Below are 19,469 nucleotides of genomic sequence, written 5' to 3' on the forward strand. Positions count from 1 at the left end.
ACCCCTGCTTTGCCTTTTGAGAGTGCTGTCTGTTGAAAGATTTTCTCCTCTATATAATTATGGGTCTTTTTCATGGATTTTATTCTCTGTATCCTCTTGTACATATTTCATTTACAAATCACAAATCATATTTTCTCAACTTACTTGGTATACCATTTGAAATGCCTCAGAAGTGGGTTTATATTTTGGAAGGGTGGATGAAAGTTTAATTAATTTCCTACTTTGTGTTTGTTTTCCACTTTATTTGTAAAAATGCCAGTTTGGATTAGCATTTTGCTGTTAGGTGTCTGGAATAAAACATGATGCAGTAGCATACAGATGGGCTTGCTGCTCAGCAACTTAAAAGCAAATGGATTGAAAGAAAACCCTAGCCACACTATTCAGCACTATTTGGAACCATTGTTTGTTCCTCAGTGAGTGAGATCTGGGCTGAGGTTAAATTAGGTTGTAGGTCAAGACTCAGACTTGTGCCGAATAACTGACAGCATTGTTTGTATCTCACCTTGTTCATATCTAATGTTCCCAGTCCTGCCATCCGCATGACTTCACTAGCAATACTTTGAAAAAAGCTCTTTCACATTCCAGATGTATGTGTTTTCAGAGCTTGAAATACTAAAAGCTTGCTGTAAACATACAAGCTGTGAAAGCGTCCCCCCTCCCTTAAAGGCCAAGGGGTCACCAAGGGAACATATTAGTATGTTTTCTGGCTTGTTAGAGCTATGACACTCCGAAAGCGTGCAGGGGAAGGAAGCAATACAGAGCTCCAGGTTGTGTAATGTGAACGATAATGAAAGCCACTTGGGGCACAGTGCCAAAGACTGTGCTACTGTTAATGGCTTATGTCTGTTTGGAGATTGAGCAGAGCATAGTGCTTAAATATCTGTAAAATGCTTAACCTTTATTTCTAACCCACCACTGTGAATAACATATTGTGACATAGCTTTTTCTATGTAAAGCTTCCTAAAGATATCGGGAAGTACCAAGAATGGTATTTGAAGCAACATGTTGAAGATGGAAACCACATTAGAAAGAGGAGGAAGAAAGGCTACTCAATTGACCTTTTCACTCCTTTATTATTCCACAAGGTTGATCTGTCTTATAGTCCATACTTCCCGAGTTGCTAGTTTTAAAGCTGAAAATAAATACAGTAGAATCTCACTTATCCAACATTCATTTATCCAACGTTCTGGATTATCCAACACATTTTTGTAGTCAATGTTTTCAATAAATTGTGATATTTTGGTACTAAATTTGTAAATACAGTAATTACTACATAGCATTAATGTGTAATGAACTATTTTTTCTGTCAAATTTGTTGTATAACATGATGTTTTGGTGCTTAATTTGTAAAATCATAACCTATTTTGATGTTTAATAGGCTTTTTCTTAATCTCTCCTTATTATCCAACATATTCGCTTATCCAACGTTCTGCCGGCCCGTTTATGTTGGATAAGTGAGAGACTACTGTAAATAAAATGAATAGGGTAATTATCAGATTTTTGAGGTCATGTGTGTCTTTCCCCTATCTCTGTATAAATGATGTGTACAGCAAACAGACCATGACTATATAATGTTATGCCTAGATTTAAACATACCAAAACACTCTACATGCACTGCTAGATAGGATCATATCAAGATTCTTTTCATGTGGTGTTCTGATGATGCACGACTCTCCTTCTACCCATTGCTAGAAGGCTACACAAAACACATTGCCAGAAGGCCACACAAAAATAATACAACTGTTCATGCAGTCACATCATGATTTCTTTCAATCCGTGTTTGATTAATATACTTGGCCACTATCCACATTTATGAAACATTTCACATAACATTTTTGTTGCAGTCTTACGTATTTGCAATTGCATCAAGACTGCAATTTTTCACCGTTCAAAAGTATACATATTGGATTGTTAATGCAGAGTGTGGGAAAAGTACAAGATCAATGGAACTGAAAATTTGCAGCTCTTTGTGCAATTACAGATGTATAAAAGAAAAGAATTAAGAAATCTTAATGCTTTGGTTCTACTTCAGAAGGAAGTCCTGGTAACTAGGAATTCCAAAATCAACAAGTATATTATTCCACATATGTTGAAGGAAGAAAACAACTACCTATGTCAATGAATGTTGATTTGTAAAATACTAAGAGAAGTTGAATAAACACATTGAGCAGATCTACACTGGGTAGCTTAGCCTGGTGTAAATTTGGCTTGGAGTAGCTGGAATCTAGCACATACATAAATCTGGGACCAATCCCAGATGGCCTGGCACTTCATTGGCCCTGCTGGGCTTTTACCTCCCCCATGTTGCCACTACTGCCACTCCTAGCCAGCCATGGAGTTCGTCCAAATATCTGGCTGCTGCAGTTATCTCTGCTGATGTCAGAATGGGACACCCAAGAACCACACAATCTCCTCTCCTTGCTGGTTGTTTAGTTGCCCCTTTCTGACATGAGCTGGGACTGTGTTGCCAGATACTGAAACAGGTTTGTGGCCAGCTGGCAGTGGCAGTAGCCACGACACAGACACAAGCAGGGAAAAGGGTGATGGCAGTGATGGCGGCCTGGACATATAGGTGAGATTGACTAGGAAGGGGCGTGTACCTCCCTTTTTTTCAAAGCTGTTTGGTATGCAGTTTGCAATATCAGGTTTCTTGTGATTATAAAAACAAGATGTATGGGGGAAATACAGTCAGCCTTCAATGAAAGTGAAAAACCTCAAGTGTGCAGGGACAACTGTTTTATATCCATGTTGTATCTGATTTCAAAATATACAGAATATGCAAGGTCAACTCTTGATAAATTTTCAGACTAAATTTAAATATTGTATATACTCGCGGATAAGCCGAGTTTTTCAGCCCTTATTTATGAGCTGAAAAAGCCTCCCCCGGCTTATAATCGGGTCAAGGTCAAGGCCAGCAACAGAGCCTGCAGGCTGTTGCTTGCAATATGTGATCTATTTCTCTCTTCTCCCTTATCAGTGTGTTTTCTTTTGCAAAGCCTCCCTCGCTCTTAATCAAGGGAATGTTTTGAAAAGAGAAAGACACCCTTGCAAGTCAGGAAGAAAAATATATATTCATTAATCTTATGAAAGCATTTTCCCCTGAAATATTTATTTATTTATTTATTTATTTATTTATTTATTTATTTACAGTATTTATATTCCGCCCTTCTCACCCCGAAGGGGACTTAGGGCGGATCACATTATGTACATGTAGGGCAAACATTCAATGCCCATAAACACATCAAACCGAGACAGAGACAACACCAAGACAGAGACAACATTTGTTAAAATCTCCTACAGATATATAGTCATTAACCCCTTGCAAGCTTTTTGCCATCTCTATGTACCTTTATATGTGTCTCTATCTATATACATTAATTTTATATATGAATTTCCCCTCATATATTTGCTAGTCTCTGCAAATATCTATATAAAGAGAGATGTCTGAAAAGATATGAATATATTCTTACCTACCTATATATATAGGGCTTGCAAATACTACAAGGGGAAATGAACACAAAAATATATATAGACATGTCTAGATAGATATGAATATATATATATATATATATATATATATATATATATATATGGCTTGCAAATATTGTAGGGGAAATGCACACACACACACACACAGAGGGGATTTGCAAACGTTTCAGGGGGAAATGCATATGTGAAATTAGTATCTATAATTATAGATCTATATCTAGCTCTGCATTGTTTATATAAGCATTGAATGTTTGCCTGTTACTATGTTGGAAGCCGGCCTATTATTATTATTAGGTTATTGTTGAGTTGTTTTGTTGCCCCTACTTTTCCACTCATAGAGCTAGTTTTTTGTTTTTCTTTGAAATATAGTAAATATTCAAAAACATTTAACCTACTGATGCCTCGATTAATGAAATTTTATTGGTATCTATTTTTATTTTGAAATTTACCCGTAGCTGCTGCATTTCCCACCCTCGGCTTATACTCGCATCAATAAGTTATCCCAGTTTTTTGTGGTAAAATTAGGTGCCTCAGCTTATATTCGGGTCGGCTTATACTCAAGTATATACGGTAAATGAAAGTTCTGTTAGAAAGCGAGATACTGAAACCTGCCTGATGGCTGTGCTTCACTTTTAAAAAGTACATTATCTTCCATTCAGTTGCTACCACAAATTGCACAATTGAAATATAGGAACAAAACAGTTTTCTAGTAGTATATTAGAGTAATCACCTGTTTGAAAAGATATTGGATGCAGCTTACAATTTTTTTTCTTCATTACCCTTTTTAACCATTTATTTGCTCATTAATGTATGTGTGCATTATTTAGAAGCACAACTTGAAAAATAGTGCTACTAGTATTAGAGGGTTTTTTTTTGTCCTTAAGGCCATTGCTGTCTGGAAATAGTTTGATCCCTTTGTCATCACTCTATCAGATAGGTACATGCAGAAAACTCTTTTCCATCTTCTGTGATAGCATTGGAATCATTATTGCAGCAGTTGGCTCTGATACGCTTCCACAGACACAAATTGAGTCGAACAGGACTGATGTCTCATGGACTTTGCTGTCATTTGAAATGCAGGCACAAAGATGGTAGCGGTAAAAGAAAAGAGCTGGTGCTTTCAGTCCATTGCCTAGGAAGGTTCCTTATGTTTGTGTTTTTAAATAGTAGCATTAGAATCAAGAGTTGATTTTGAATGTGGTATCTAGGAGGTGATTTCTCACACTCTTTCTTCCTAGTACACATTAATGTTTGTTTTGTGCTGTAATTCACGTAACTGGTATCACTCACAAACTTGGAAAGAGCTGTTGTGTAGAATAGTCATATTATTTTCCACTCTTCCCTTTTCATCTTAATCTTTTCTTCATGCAAATAACCCTTGCATTGTGATGTGAACAGAGTTTTATTTACACTATGCTTATTTCAGATCTGATAAAACATATCTCTCAACAGCACGTTGATTCCACAATTAAATGACAGAATTGCAGATCTCTAGAATTTTCAGTTGGGAGTGACTGCATTTACAAGGTTTTTCCCCCAACATAACCTTGGAAGGAGTGAATATAGTAGAGTAAAATTGATTTCTTCTTAAAGGCAGATGCTCACACTGTATTATTCATTAGTTCTTATACAAGATATAAAATTAAACTGACTGAACTGGAATATGGAATCTGTATTCATAATTTATTTGAATTACATAATTCACATATAGTGGTAAATAAGAGCGGAAACAGTAACTTTGGGTGGATGGAGAGAAGGATTTTAAGATGCCAAACCAGATAAGACTTTATTAGATTAATCCTCAAATACCAATATCCCAGCCTAGCAGATAGAGCATTAAGAAGAGAAGCAGATTTAGCTCTGTCATTCTTACCTGATGCAACAAATCAGCTTCCAATATGTTGCTTGTTAGCAGGCTTTTGTCCTAGAGGTTGAATACATCTAAACCCTTCTTTAGAGTATCTGTATGGCTTATAGTAGGTGAAGTATTAAAGTGGGGCTTCATTAGGAATGACAGCTCAGTCTCAATGGTGTGGTGCTAAGAAAAGAAAATACGTTGAAGCGCATGGGAACTGTTGATCACAATGTGGGTTGCAAGCTGCCTTGAGAAAGGATGTTTCTTGGCGTTGACTTTTTGTGTAACAGAAAATGTGCAGCTCTCAAGGTATTTTGCCAGGCTAATCCCAATCTTTAGGAAAGGAATCTAATGCTTTTATCTTGCCTGTTAAAATGTGCTTTGTTTTTTGTTTTTGCAGAGGAAGAAGCAGAAACATTCTAAACATTTCTCTCTTTTTCTTCCCCCTTGCAGGCTTTGAAAATTCTTCATCTGGAATTTCAGATTGAAGAGTCTCGCAGTGGCTTCTAAGCCAGTGACCGAAGCCGCCAAAGCATGCTGGTGCCAAGCTGTCGGATGATGCATATAGCCAGGCCAGTAGTAGTGCTCCTGTGCTTCTTACTCTCTGCTGATGCTGAAAGTAAGTTCTCCTCCCTCTACTTTTTTATTTATTTCTCTCCCTTGTTAAAAAAAATCTTGGCTATAATGAACAGTTTTGTTTTCAGTTGGCACATTAGGAGGGCCTCTGAATAAGCTTCCTTTTGACTCAATCTTGAGACACTGTGGGATCCTCCTTGGCTCTTGGCCAGTGTTTGAAAGGGATTATTTACTGACTTTCTTACTATTTTTTCTTCTTGCTAATACTTTTTCTTATGCATTGGAGGTTTCCTACTGCTCTTTATTTGTTTGTGATCCGTCATTTCAAAGAGACAATGATAGCAAAATTGTGTAGCCAAAACAAAACCTAACCTTTCTTGCCAGAAGGCAAACATCACTTAGTCTTATTAGGTGTTATTCAGTTCCTTGGATATTTTCTTTTCAAGTTTTGGAAAATAAACAATGCAGTGTTCAGTCCAATTAAAATTCCAGGTCCTTTGTGTCTGTCACAGCAGCTGTTCTAATGTATTATTTCCAACAGCTGTCGTGAAATACACTATTTGAACAAACCAAGCAGAACTGACAATTTTGTGGCTGGGCTTTAGAGTGTGGAGACTTTGGTGTATTGCAGGAACCTCTGTTCTAAGTTTGGATCTCCTGGTTTGGTACTGTAGGGTTTTGGTCAATTAGCCTGCCAATTAATGAGAAAATAATATCTCCCTTTTAATTAGGAAATCATTAGGTCTGCCTTGTTTACACGTGTTCTTTCTCCCAGCTGTTCTCTGGCTTTCTGCAAAGGGGTGGGGAGCAGATTTCTTGAATTTGTTGTGAAGCACATTTATCGAGAGACAGATTTGTTGATATATTTTTGTTGATGTCACTTGATCTTGTAGTGTTTTCCACTGGCAGCTTCTTTGAGTTAATTTTAACATAGTTAGTAATGCTTCACATTAATGGATTAGCTTTTTATCAGTATGCCATGAGTATCCTAGCTATAGGAATTTCATGTGGAAGCCCATCATCCATAAAGTCTGTGAATAGCATTACAGGACAGCAAAATATGGTTCTTCTGTACCTGTTAGAAATTTTATAATGGCCTTACAATATCTAATGGAGATTATCTCATGGTGTGAACTGCTTAAGTGTTAACATCTTAACTCATTGTACAGCAACATAATCAACCATTAACTTTAGTTACGTGCCTTTTTGTTCACCATAGATCAGGGGTATTAGACTCATTTGTACTGAGGGCCACATCAGCCATATGGTAGCCTTCAAAAGGCTGGTTATAATTGTAAGACTGTATAAGTGTAACGATGTTGCCCAGGCATTGAAAGCCCTGTGGACCACATAAAATGATGTGACAGGCTGAATTCAGTTTGCGGGCCTTGCATTTGACACACGTGCCATAGATGCTTCTAGACAGTTTTGTGACGATGCCTTGATGTAGATGGCATTATATTTTAATGTGCTTCATTAAAATAAATGTTAATGAAGTGATTTCTTGAGTCCTAGACATTACCGTGTCATATGATTGTTCATTTTTACCAGATATAAACTGAGTTGTGTACAGTTGTAGGACTGTCTGAATTTTGTTTGAGAGAACCCCAAAATTAATGAGACTTGTCATTAGAATTGTACCTTGACTTGGTTTTATCTGTGTAGCATAAACTATTTATAGACAAAAAGCCTTGAAATAGTTTCCTTCCAACTTGTTTTAGGGTGACACTGTCTTTACAGTACCATGAAAGTGAATTAAATTACACAAGCAAATACTGAAAAAAATACATATTTTTAGATTAATGACAGTGGAGAATGTTGGGCCTTTTCCAGATAGTTAATGACCAGCTGCGATGCTTGTGCATAATGTGAAACCAAGGTCATTTTAATACTTCAGTCAATAAATAATTAGCAGGGATTCAACCAAACCTTTATATAATTAGGCATTTAAAGTGTACTATAATTTTGAAATAATAATTCATTTAGTTTTACCAACATAAAATGAAAAAAAATTGCATTGCGTCATGAGTGAAATTTTGTCACAAGTCAGATAAAATTGCAGAAATGATGTCTGTTTCTGTTGATAAAAGTGAAAAACCTCTTTGTTTTGTTTTGTACAAGTATCTCAGATCTGAAAATGAATTCATCCAGTTTAGCATACACACCTCCTCCTTTGGCAATTATTTGTATGCAGATAATATTTTCTTCTCAGCAGCACTATTAGATTTACCTCAGAACATGCAATTTTGTAATAAGATACTTTTGGGTTTTTCTTTACTTTGCAAATAGTCGTTTTCAACATTTTGTCTCTTGTTGCTCAAAACAAAATAAGAAAGCATGGCAATTGGCTATTAAACACTGTGAGTTGTGACAGGAGGTCTTTTGTTTATGTTAACACATTGGCTTCTTTAGAATACTTCATGAGACAAAACTGCTGACATAAAGATAATAGCTAACTCTGGTTGGGTAGTTTCCAATTAAATATTTCCCAGCGGGAAATGTTTCACTTAAAAATATGTGGGAAAATGTGTGGTAGAAACATTACTAGAAGCTCTTTGAGGAAACTCTTAATCCATGATAATGCTATGTTGTATAGTCCCAGAATCTCTAGAACCCTCTGGGAGTGAAATTTTATACACTTGTCCCCTGATGTCTTCTGTGATCAACATAGTTGTGTGCACCCCTAATTCTTATTGATCAGTGTACCATGGAAATGAGATCTAAATGAGGAGACAATCTAGCCAGCGTTAAACACTTTGTCCTTTGATTACAGTGGCAGGAATTTAAGCATTTATTTGAAAGTCAAGTTGCAGATTAGATAATCTACAAAATCCAGTAGTCTACAACTTGTTGAAAGTGGCATCATGTAATCATAGATTTGGAAGGGGCATCATGGACAAGTCTAACCCCTTGCTCGGTGCAAGATCTTCAACTAAAGCATGTAATACAGTTCAGTACAGTTAAACTACATTACATGAGTCTACACAAACAATATAACACAGTTTTGAACAGCATTATATGGCAGTATAGACGGGGCCACAGATTCTCATACAGATGGAGGTCTGGACTTTAGCTAAGCCATGCTAAGATGTTAAAGTGCCTGTTTGTAACCACACCGCTGCCACTTTGGCTGTGTATTAAAAGCCCTGCTGGAAGGTGAATAGATCTTTTGTAATCTGAAGCAGACTTTACTCTAGAATTGTCTTGCATTTGGCCAGGATTCAGTTTGATAGCTTCTTGGTCTCCATAAGGCAACAGTTATTAGATATGCTGCTCAACAAATGCTGGGACTTTCCAGAAAAAGACATACCTGAGATCATGTGGAACTGGAAGTGTGTGTATATATGTGTGTGCAAAGACACACACACACAGAGTATGTGTCTACCATTTATGTGACTTTTGGAGCAGGTTGCACCACAAATTATGTCACAGCTAAGGAGTATAAACATATGTAACCAGTTTCTTTTTATAAAAACCTTCATTTTTGTCACACAGTTTCAGAATTTTGCCCCTTCACAGTCTTGATTATTTATGTACATCAAGTGATAACATTACCAATTCAATCCATTACAATTCCACATTGAAGAAAAAGGGGCAAATACTTCTAAAATGCATTATATACTATTTAAGAAATGAAAATAAATCATTTTGATTGTGTTTTATCCCACACTGAATAGCTTTAGTAGGAGCAAGGCGTGATTTCCAAGAATGGTAAGCTCAGCTGAAAATATGTGGATCCTGTTCATCATAGTATTGAGCAGGAGAATTCATTTTGAGGAATAAATACGTTTTCTCGCAGTGCTTTGAGGAATGCCACTGAAGGTTTATTAGATGCTACCACCGTGAGTGTAGATTGTGATTTTCCTATTGCTTGCAATTAAACACCCTTCTGGGTGCTCTTCTGCCAGTGGAAATAATAAGTTTTTGAGGAGGCTATATAATATGACTCCCATGAATGAATCCTTCAGAGATTTTGACTGTTAAGAGTAAATCACCAAAGATGGTTCTGCAGAATTGTATATTCTGACCTTTTGGTAGTCTGAGATCAGTCAGTTGTTCAGGAGATAATCCATTTTTCTATTGTTCGCTTCTGTTTCTGCCAAAAATCCAAGTATCCTTCTGCTCAGCAGGATGTGAAGGGAGTGACAAGTACCATAGTTCAAATGAGAGCAGGGCATAAGCAGAGGACTTCCTAGAATAACTCCTTGTTTTCTTTGTCTATTTTGAATGGAATAGTTGCCCTGTCCGGCTCTTTTAAAACATAAGCCATGTTATAGTTATTTTGTAAAACAACAGCTTTTGACCGAAAAAGACATAGAAGCATCCCAGAGTTTGTATGAAAGCATTTTACTTCAGGAGTCTCTTTTGCTGTTTTTTTTATTACAAAAGACAGAGAAGGGATAAATATACATTTCCTTGTGCGTTTCTTCTATCTCTAATGGTGACAGGTCTTGGGGAGGTGGGAAAGAGATCACACATGGATATGAGCCTGCCTTTTTGCTTCTGTGGAAATTTGCCTTAGATTATGAAAAAAAAAAGTTCAGAAAACTAATAACTCTCTTCATTCTAATATCTTATTAGAAGAATTCTAATCCCTTTGTTTCCACGGAGAATAATTGTCAGTCTGCTTTTGTTCTCAACTTTACAGTGGAGCTACAGTGCCATCTGTTCATAATTCACTATTGACTCATTTTATAGATCTGGCAGACCCCATACAGTTGTATTCAGGACTGAATACAGTTTTGAAACAACTGCTATCATTAAAGCAAGTAAACAAATAGTTCGCAATATGCAGATAGTGTATAAAACTGTACTTCCAGATGATGTAAAATAGCCATAGCATCTCAATTTCATTCTTGTCTAATCTCAGTTCCATATTAAGTTGAAATACTTGCCCTCTTTTTCCTGGATGGAAAATTGCGTATCTCTCTCGCCTCCCACCACCCATGTGTACAATTAGTGTCCAATGTGTTGTCGAAGGCTTTCATGGCCGGGATCACAGGGTTGTTGTATGTCTTTCGGGCTGTGTGGCCATGTTCCAGAAGTATTCTCTCCTGCCATAGATGTGGGCGAAACGTCAGGAGAGAATACTTCTGGAACATGGCCACACAGCCCGAAAGACATACAACATCGCAATTAGTGTCCAATTTCTCTAAGGCAATTTCTAATAGAAATGCATGTGTTCTTAGACACATTGGTCTTCAACCCTTTGCCAAACGTGAGAACTGCAAAATGAATATTTTTGTAGGGAAATAGGAACTTGACAAATATGAGCAGAATGTCTGCATTCCAGTCAGACAAAAAAAAAAGAAAAAAAAGAGGGAAATTAGATTCTCCCTTGTAGTCCATTTTCATTCAAGCTAATAATAATAATAATTTTATTCTTATATCCCGCCCCATCTCCCCGGAGGGACTCGGGGCGGCTTACATGGGGCCAAGCTAGGCTAAGATGTTGTTTGTAGTTTCAATGTGTAAACCCTTGCAGGCAAATATAGTTTTATCAGTTGATGTATATCCTTTCAGATTGAAAGTTTGACAATTGGCTGTACTTTGGAAAACTGCTATAGAAAGTTTTCTCATTGTCTAGATAAAATGACACATGCTGGTGATTTGATTGCTCTAGTCTTTTCTCAGCCTCCACTTTTAAAGATTTTTTTTTAACTTCAGAAATAATTTATCTAAATTATTATTAAGCCATCTTTTGACACTAATCCAACACAAATAGTTACGGAACAGCAATGTTTCCTGACATTGTTTCACCCACGCATAATTATTACTTGGTGACACAATTAAATACAGATCAAATTCTACCAAATGATTGCACCCTGTTATATAGACATACTGTTTTTATGTGTGAGAAAGAGTGTGTGTGAGAGAGAGATATTAGAAATGTCACATCTCACATAAGCAAGATCTGGGTTATGGAATGTGTACATTAATGTGTAAACCAGCTCTCAGAAAAGAATGAGGGAACCCTTTATATGCTTGAGAAATCTTTGTCAAAACATACGCCTTTTAAAAATCCTTTCCAGACACTATTGTTTTGGAGCTTTGTTTCAAGTAATTTGTGGTCATTACTTAGTTATGACACAGCCAAGTTATTGTTCACAGGATGAGGCAACTCTTAGATAGAATGAGGTTAACTTCATATATGCTAGAGTAGTTCTATTTTCGGTTTCTGTCATATAGGAATTTGTTTCCATGCATCCTATAACAGCCAACAACATATAAAGATAGGAAATCAAAACAGTTAACAAATCAGCTTTCTTCTTGGGCTAAGTGCATTTTCCTTGTCACTGGTTTCATTGTGTTGCCTTTCTTATTTGATCAGTTTGTTATCTAATACTAATATTCAGCCTCAAATACAAACTATTAAAAAACTTTCACGCATCTGTGACAAAATTCTTCATTAATGTTGCTCTTGAAGGGTGCAACAATTAATGCACGCTTTTATCTTTTCAACGTTGCAGTATTTGGAAACTGCAGTTTTTGAAAATTTTGTGGTTTGGGATTTATTTTTCACTAGCCTGCTTTTTTCGGAATAGGGGTGTAGAATTAATTCACCCATAATCCAGCAGTTTTTTCCCCACTAGAACCAGCAGAATCTGAGCAGAAATTATACTTTTATTACAAAATAAGTTATTTTCTACATTAAAATTATATTGTTGAAGGATTCTTCACACAATTTGATTTTTTTTGCTCAGAAAACATCAAGTATTATTTTCTGCACAACTCAGGTTTTTGTGAAAAATTGAATGTTATTAATCAAAATGTGAAGATTATTTTCAGTTGAGGATTATCTTTGTCAAGGAGTTTCCCAGCTCTCACAAAATATGTTTTGCTATTAAGTAATGTAATGTAAACTTTTATTACGGTCAATGACCAGCTCATATCAAGGGCACCCAGTCCCGTACATCCATATGAAATCCGAGAGGTTACATACTTCACAATTAATAAAACTCCTATAAAACTAAATCATTGACAAAATTTAAAATCTAGGCTAAAAACTTCAATATTAATAAAAACCCTTATAAAATTGAATCATTGACAAAATTTAAAATCTAGGCTAAAAACTTCAACATTAATAAAAACCATTATAAAATTGAATCCTTGACAAAATTTAAAATCTAGGCTGAAGATCATATACCAGTACCATTAAGACCCAACTCAACTCACAGGATCATCTGGGGGGAGTCTAAAGGAAGGGAGTGGGGATGGCATGGGTGGGGGGGAATACCCCTAACTGTAAATAACAACCTATAACTATAAATAGTGGTCTATATCTGCTTTCCCAACTCTATTCTATTTATTAAGTATTTTTAATTTCTTTTATGTCTTAACATGGATTGAGAGAAGGTCTGAAGAATGGGCTGAATCCTTTTCTAAGAAAGCAAGAGGTCTCCATGAAACCAAGATCCTTTTTTTTCTTTTTGGCTCAGCCTTTCATGGACGAGTCTCCATGGGTAGAACAGCTTTCTCCATCAGACATTCTCTCAACATGTGGAGGACAAGCTTTGAGTCCCCTTTGGAGAGATAAAGCAGGGTATAAATAAATAAATAGAACAACAACAACAACAGGATGCAGTCAATTGTGTGAACAGATACAGCGTCAAAGGCCGGGGCATTGGTGAAGTCCTACTACTGTAGAATCAAATGGAACTGCTTTCTATGGATGAATGTACAAAAGAAAGTTATTTTACAAGGCATATTCTTCATTTTCTGTGTTTCTTTCACAGGCTGGATGTCAAATGTAAATTCTATTTTTTCTTCGTGTACTCTGTGAATGCACACTAATGGAGAAAGCTGCGCCTGCGCAGGCTCCAACGGATACTCTTCCAAGCTAAAGTTTGAAATTTGGCGGTAACCCCGCCCCTCTCCCCAGAGGGTATAAAGGGCGCCCTCCGCGCCCGCTCTCCAGTTCCTTTTTTTCCGCCGCAAAGCTCACTTTGGACTCTTTGTTCTTATGTCGACCACGCGTTTTAAGCGGTGCACTCAGTGTGCCGCTAAGATTCCAGATTCCGACGGTCACGCTAAGTGCCTTTTCTGTCTCGGCGAAAGCCACGTCATCGGTACCTGCCGCTTTTGCCTGGCCTTTACAGCTCAGGCCCGAAGAAATAGAGCTGCGAGACTCCGCGCAGCTCTCTACGAAAAAACTCGCTCCTGAGGCTTCTACTTCCACCTCGGCTTCGATGGCGTCCAGGCCTGCTCCGTCGGTATCATCCAAAACCTCGAAAACTTCGAGACCAAAACCGGCCAAACCGCCCTGCACGGTGACCACCGCCACGGTTTCCACTCGGTCGGGCAAAACGGGCCCTTCATCGACTTCGAGTTCGGTGGCTTCAGCCATTTCCACTCGATCCCGCCCAGCTTCGCCGCCATCTTCTTCCGCCATGAAGATTGCCTTCAAGAGGGCTCAGGAGGAATCCAGACGGGCCCAATCTGACTCGGCAGCTGTGTGCCCGATCCCTCCGACGCCGGGAAAATTGCTGAGGGTCGCGTCGAAGCAACCTCCAGCAAAGAAACGAATGATCCAGAGGTCGTCCTCCTCAGCGTTTTCGAAGAAGGACATCCCCTCCTCTGTGGCCTCCTCTAGGAGATCCTCTCCTATCCAACCAGCACAACGCCTCCGCTCCTCTTCCTCTCCTCATGGTCAGTCCTCGGATGCGGACGCTCAAGCCTCCCCCGACCGGTCGGTCAGGACAGTTATTAAGGCTCCCCAGCCAGCACCATCTCGTCTTCTGGCTCGACAAGAACTTTTTCCCCCGCTCAAACACCCGAGAGGGGTAGACAAATGACGCGCTTAGCCCGTGCCGCCCAGGCTTCCGCGTCCAAGGGCGTTCGTCCACAGCCGGCTCCCGCTGCTCTTGAGGTGATACCTCATAAGGACTCTGCGCTTGTTTCTCCTCCCCGGTCCCCTCAAGGGCCCGAGGAGGATGACCCCGATATCGAACACCCCGAGTCGATCCTCTCCGCCTCCGTTGTCTCTCTCGGTCTCGACCTCTCCCCGCCTCATGACGCCTACGAGGTCGACCCACCTTCCCCGACGGATAATATCCGGGCTTTCTCCGACCAGATGGTCAGAATGGCAGACGCTCTGGGGATGGAAATTAAGCAAACCTCAAAGGCTGTTACCGACCCCGTTTTCAAGAGGGTCCAAGCCCAAGCCCCGCCAGCCACCTTGCTGCCTTTTCTTCCATACCTCCTGGACGTAATCCAGGCATCTTGGAAGACTCCATCTTCGATACCTCCAACCTCTAAGAAAATAGAGGCCTGGTACCGAACCGATGACGAAGCCTTGGAATGGCTCAAGCATCACCCTGACCCAAACTCCATGGTGGTAAAGGCCTCCCAATCGTCGGGTCGATAGTCCAACTCCCCTGCCGACAGGGAAGGTAAACGATTCAATGCGGTAGGCCGCAAGCTGTACTCCGGCGCTCTCCTCCTTTGCCGCATGGCGAACTACGGGGCCTGCATGGGCGCTTATCAACAGATCCTCTGGGAAAAAGCCCAACCTTTCTTCGCCAAACTTTCTGACGAAGACCGGTCAGTCCTTTCGACCCTCCAACAGGAGGCGGACTCCCTCGCACACCACCAAATTCAAATGGCTAAACATACCGGCGATACCGCTGGAAAAATGATTGCCCACGCAGTTGCGATCAGACGGCATGCATGGCTTCGGTTCTCAGGACTCTCTTCTTTCTCTCGACAAGTGATCGAAGACCTTCCTTTTGACACCCAGGGCCTTTTCAACTCTGGTACTGATGACAAACTGAAGTCCAATCACGACTTCAAGATTCTCGCAACAAAGTGTGGGACCGATCAACCTCAGGCTCAGCGGACCTGATGGTTTCCGCAACGGTACCGTCGCTACCCTCAGCCTTTTCGTCACCAGCCGTTTCGACGCTCGTCGAGCTCGAGTCACCACAGTCATCAGCAACAACCTCGCCGCCAGCACCAGGTCCCGAAAGGTCGGGGCAAGGGTGCTGCAGCTATGCCACAACCCCAACGACGGGCCTGACACCCACTCTCTCGGGGACCTTTCTACCTTCACTACTACTGCCACTGCCATGCCGTTCCTAGGCCCCGACCAGATCCTTCCTCCCTGCTCTTTCCTCGATCGCCTAGCTCCTTTCTACTGCGAATGGGAGTCTATAACCTCAGATGCCTGGGTTCTTCGCATTGTCAGAGACGGCTATGCCTTGGAATTCGAAACTTTCCCCCCCACGGGTCACATCCTCCACACCGACCCTTCACCGGAAATATGCTCCGAGGTCGACTCCCTTCTGGCGAAGGGCGCAATCCAGCCTTCTCCTTCCGAGCAGGACACACTAGGTTTCTTCTCGAGATACTTTACGGTTCCCAAACGGGACGGAGGTCTTCGGCCTATCCTCGACCTGCGAGCCCTAAACCTCTTCATTCTGCCTTCAAAATTTCGAATGGTCTCGGTGACCTCCATTCTCCCGATGCTCCGACACGGAGACTACTTTGCCTCTATAGACTTACGCGATGCGTATTTCCACGTCTCGGTACGTCGAGCTCACAGACGCTTCCTTTCCTTCAAACTCCTGGGACAGTCTTACCAGTTCACAGTTCTCCCTTTCGGCCTCGTCACGGCCCCAAGGGTCTTTACGAAGGTGGTCGCCGTGGTGGCAGCGCACCTAAGAAAACAGGGCATAATGGTCTTTCCTTATCTGGACGATTGGATGATTGTCGCGTCCAACCCCTCATCCCTTCAAAACCATGTCTCTCAAGCTCTTTCTCTTCTGCAACGGCTGGGCCTTCAGTTGAATGTCTCAAAGTCCCAACTCCTCCCGGCCACAGAGATCCACTTCATTGGAGCTCTCTTCAACTCCATCGCGGAAACCGCCTCCCTACCGAAGGACAGGTTCCTAGCCCTTCAACAACACCTTTCTCTCCTCCTCCGCAACCGCAGGATCCGAGCCCACTCTGTCCAGGTTCTTCTGGGTCACATGGCCTCCACGGTCATGGTTACTCCTTTTGCCAGACTACGTCTCAGACCTCTCCAAAGATGGTTTATAGACTCTTTCAAACCCCATCGGCATCCGAGCTCAATGTTTCTCACGGTACCGAACCAGGTTCGCCTCTCCCTTCGCTGGTGGCAGGACCCAGCGAACATTTGTGTGGGACTTCCCTTCCATCCCTCCCTCCCGTCAGTCACCATCACGACCGACGCCTCCAATTTTGCATGGGGAGCCCACATGTCAAACCTCACCGTCAGGGACCTTTGGTCCATCCAAGAGAAGTCTCACCACATAAACTTTCTAGAACTGTTATCAATCTTCAAAGCTCTCCGGGCGTTTGCTCGCTTTCTTCCCCACAAGACTGTTCTGATCCAAACGGACAACGTAGTAGCTATGTACTACATCAACAAACAAGGGGGTACGGGCTCGAGAAAACTGATGGCTCTCTCGATGGACATTTGGCTATGGTGCATAGCGAGACATAACCCTGTCGGCAGTTCACCTTCTGGGGGTTGAAAACACGCTAGCAGACTCTCTAAGCAGAATAACAACCTCCCCCCACGAGTGGCGTCTCGATCCCGAAATCCTGAAATCCGTCTTCGACGATTGGGGCTGGCCAGCTCTGGACCTTTTTGCCTCCCCCTCGAACGCTCAACTTCCTCGCTTCGGAGCGAGACTGCCTCCAAACTCCACTCCAGGCTGTCTCGGAGACGCGTTTCTCCTCGACTGGACTCTCGAGCCCGTCTATCTTTTTCCTCCCTTCCCTCTCATCTCGAGGGTAATAGAGAGACTATCTAATGCCAACATCGGCCATCCTGATCGCCCCTGCATGGCCACGCCAACCGTGGTACCCAACTCTACTCAGGATGTGTGCGGATCCTCCCCGCACTCTCCCAACTCTCCTTCATCTACTATCTTCACAGAGGGGACGGGTCCTCCACCCCGACGTCCCGTCCCTACACCTGACTGCCTGGAGGATACTTCCTTAAATTCTCTCCACCCAGACCTGCAGGCGATCCTTCGTGCCGCCCATAAGCCGGCCACGTCAAAGGCCTATGCTTACAAGCTTACAAAATTCCAAACTTTCCTCCGGGACCGACACGTCGATCCCGCCTCTACTTCGATCCCGCTGGTCCTGGACTTCCTACTTTCTCTTGCGGATCGTCAACTCTCTCTGGCCTCGATAAAATCCTATCTCGCTGCTCTCTCCTGGCATTTCCAACGTCAGGGACAACCCTCTCTCTTTTCTAACAACCTCATTAAGACCTTCTTCGAGGTTACAACAACCTTCACCCTCCAGTTCAACCTCCGACTCCCGGATGGAGCCTCGAACTCGTCCTTTCTCAACTAGCTTCAGCTCCCTTTGAACCTATGGCCTCCGCAGACCTTCACCTTCTCTCTTGGAAGACTGCCTTCCTAATCGCTATCACCTCCGCGCGCAGGCCTTCGGAGCTGGCTGCTCTTCGGGTGGACGAACCCTACCTCCGTTTCCACCATGACAGGGCTGTTCTTCGCCCGGACATCACCTTCCTACCTAAGGTGGTCTCTGCTTTTCACCTTAACCAGGACATAATACTCCCTGCTTTTTTTCCTAATCCTTCTTCTTCTTTGGAGCGGAGACTTCATCTCCTAGATGTCAGGAGAGCCCTCCTTTTCTATAAGGACAGGACTAAGGACATACGTAAGTCACCTAGACTATTTGTGGCTTACGCTACCCATAAGCTGGGTGAACCACTTTCTTCTCAAAGACTCTCACACTGGATTGCTCAGACTATCGAACTCGCTTACCAACTGGCTAAACGCCAACCCCCCTCTTCGATCCGCCCTAGATCAACGAGGAGCCTTTCCACCTCTACTGCCTTCCTGAGGGGCGTCCCTCTCGACTCCATCTGTCGAGCGGCTATCTGGTCCACTCCATCCACCTTTGTTTCACACTACAGGATGGACTCAAAGAACCTCAAGGACTCGGCCTTTGCCAGGTCTATCCTTTCCTCCTGCCTCGCCTAACGTTATTTGCCTTACTCAAAACCAGTTTTTTTTGGTTATCCTTCTTACAAGTTGACCGCTGTCATTCAGCCTTTATGTACACGATATGTTCATGGGTTCATTAACGTAGTGCTTGTGTACTATACTTACCCACTGCACTGAAATGTATTTCATGAATACCTCTACCTCTGTTTTCAGGAAATGGGTCTATACTTACCTCTGTATTTGCTTACAGACTATCGCTCACATACAATGTTGTGATTGTGTTCTGGGTCCTAATAACAAGGATCGGGTTTTTTTTGCACTATATGCTGCTGCATCGTTTTCTTTGACTGTTGCTATCCCACCTACCTACACCTCAGCTTGCTAGTCTCCATTAGTGTGCATTCACAGAGTACACGAAGAAAAAGGACAGGTTGATTACCTGTAACCGTGTTTCTTCGAGTGTACTCTGTGAATTCACACAATCCCGCCCTTCCTTCCCCACATGCAAACCTCTCCCTTTCTCGCTGCCTTTGCGGCGTAGGAACTGGAGAGCGGGCGCGGAGGGCGCCCTTTATACCCTCTGGGGAGAGGGGCGG

At 41.6% G+C, this 19,469-nt stretch overlaps 1 protein-coding gene across 46 annotated transcripts in view; it reads left to right on the top strand.

The window, feature by feature from the left end:
• The window catches only part of ptprd (protein tyrosine phosphatase receptor type D), a 1,517,053-nt gene that overhangs the window by 1,147,115 nt on the left and 350,469 nt on the right, over window positions 1-19,469 (top strand). For all 46 annotated transcript variants that reach the window (XM_062974169.1, XM_062974170.1, XM_062974173.1 and 43 more), the window contains one exon: window positions 5,798-5,963. In XM_062974169.1, coding sequence (XP_062830239.1) covers window positions 5,879-5,963 — 85 coding nt within the window. In that variant the 5' untranslated portion in view covers window positions 5,798-5,878. The remainder of the gene's footprint in view (window positions 1-5,797; window positions 5,964-19,469) is intronic.

Source organism: Anolis carolinensis, chromosome 2 (assembly GCF_035594765.1).
Source record: "Anolis carolinensis isolate JA03-04 chromosome 2, rAnoCar3.1.pri, whole genome shotgun sequence".
NCBI lineage: Eukaryota > Metazoa > Chordata > Lepidosauria > Squamata > Dactyloidae > Anolis > Anolis carolinensis.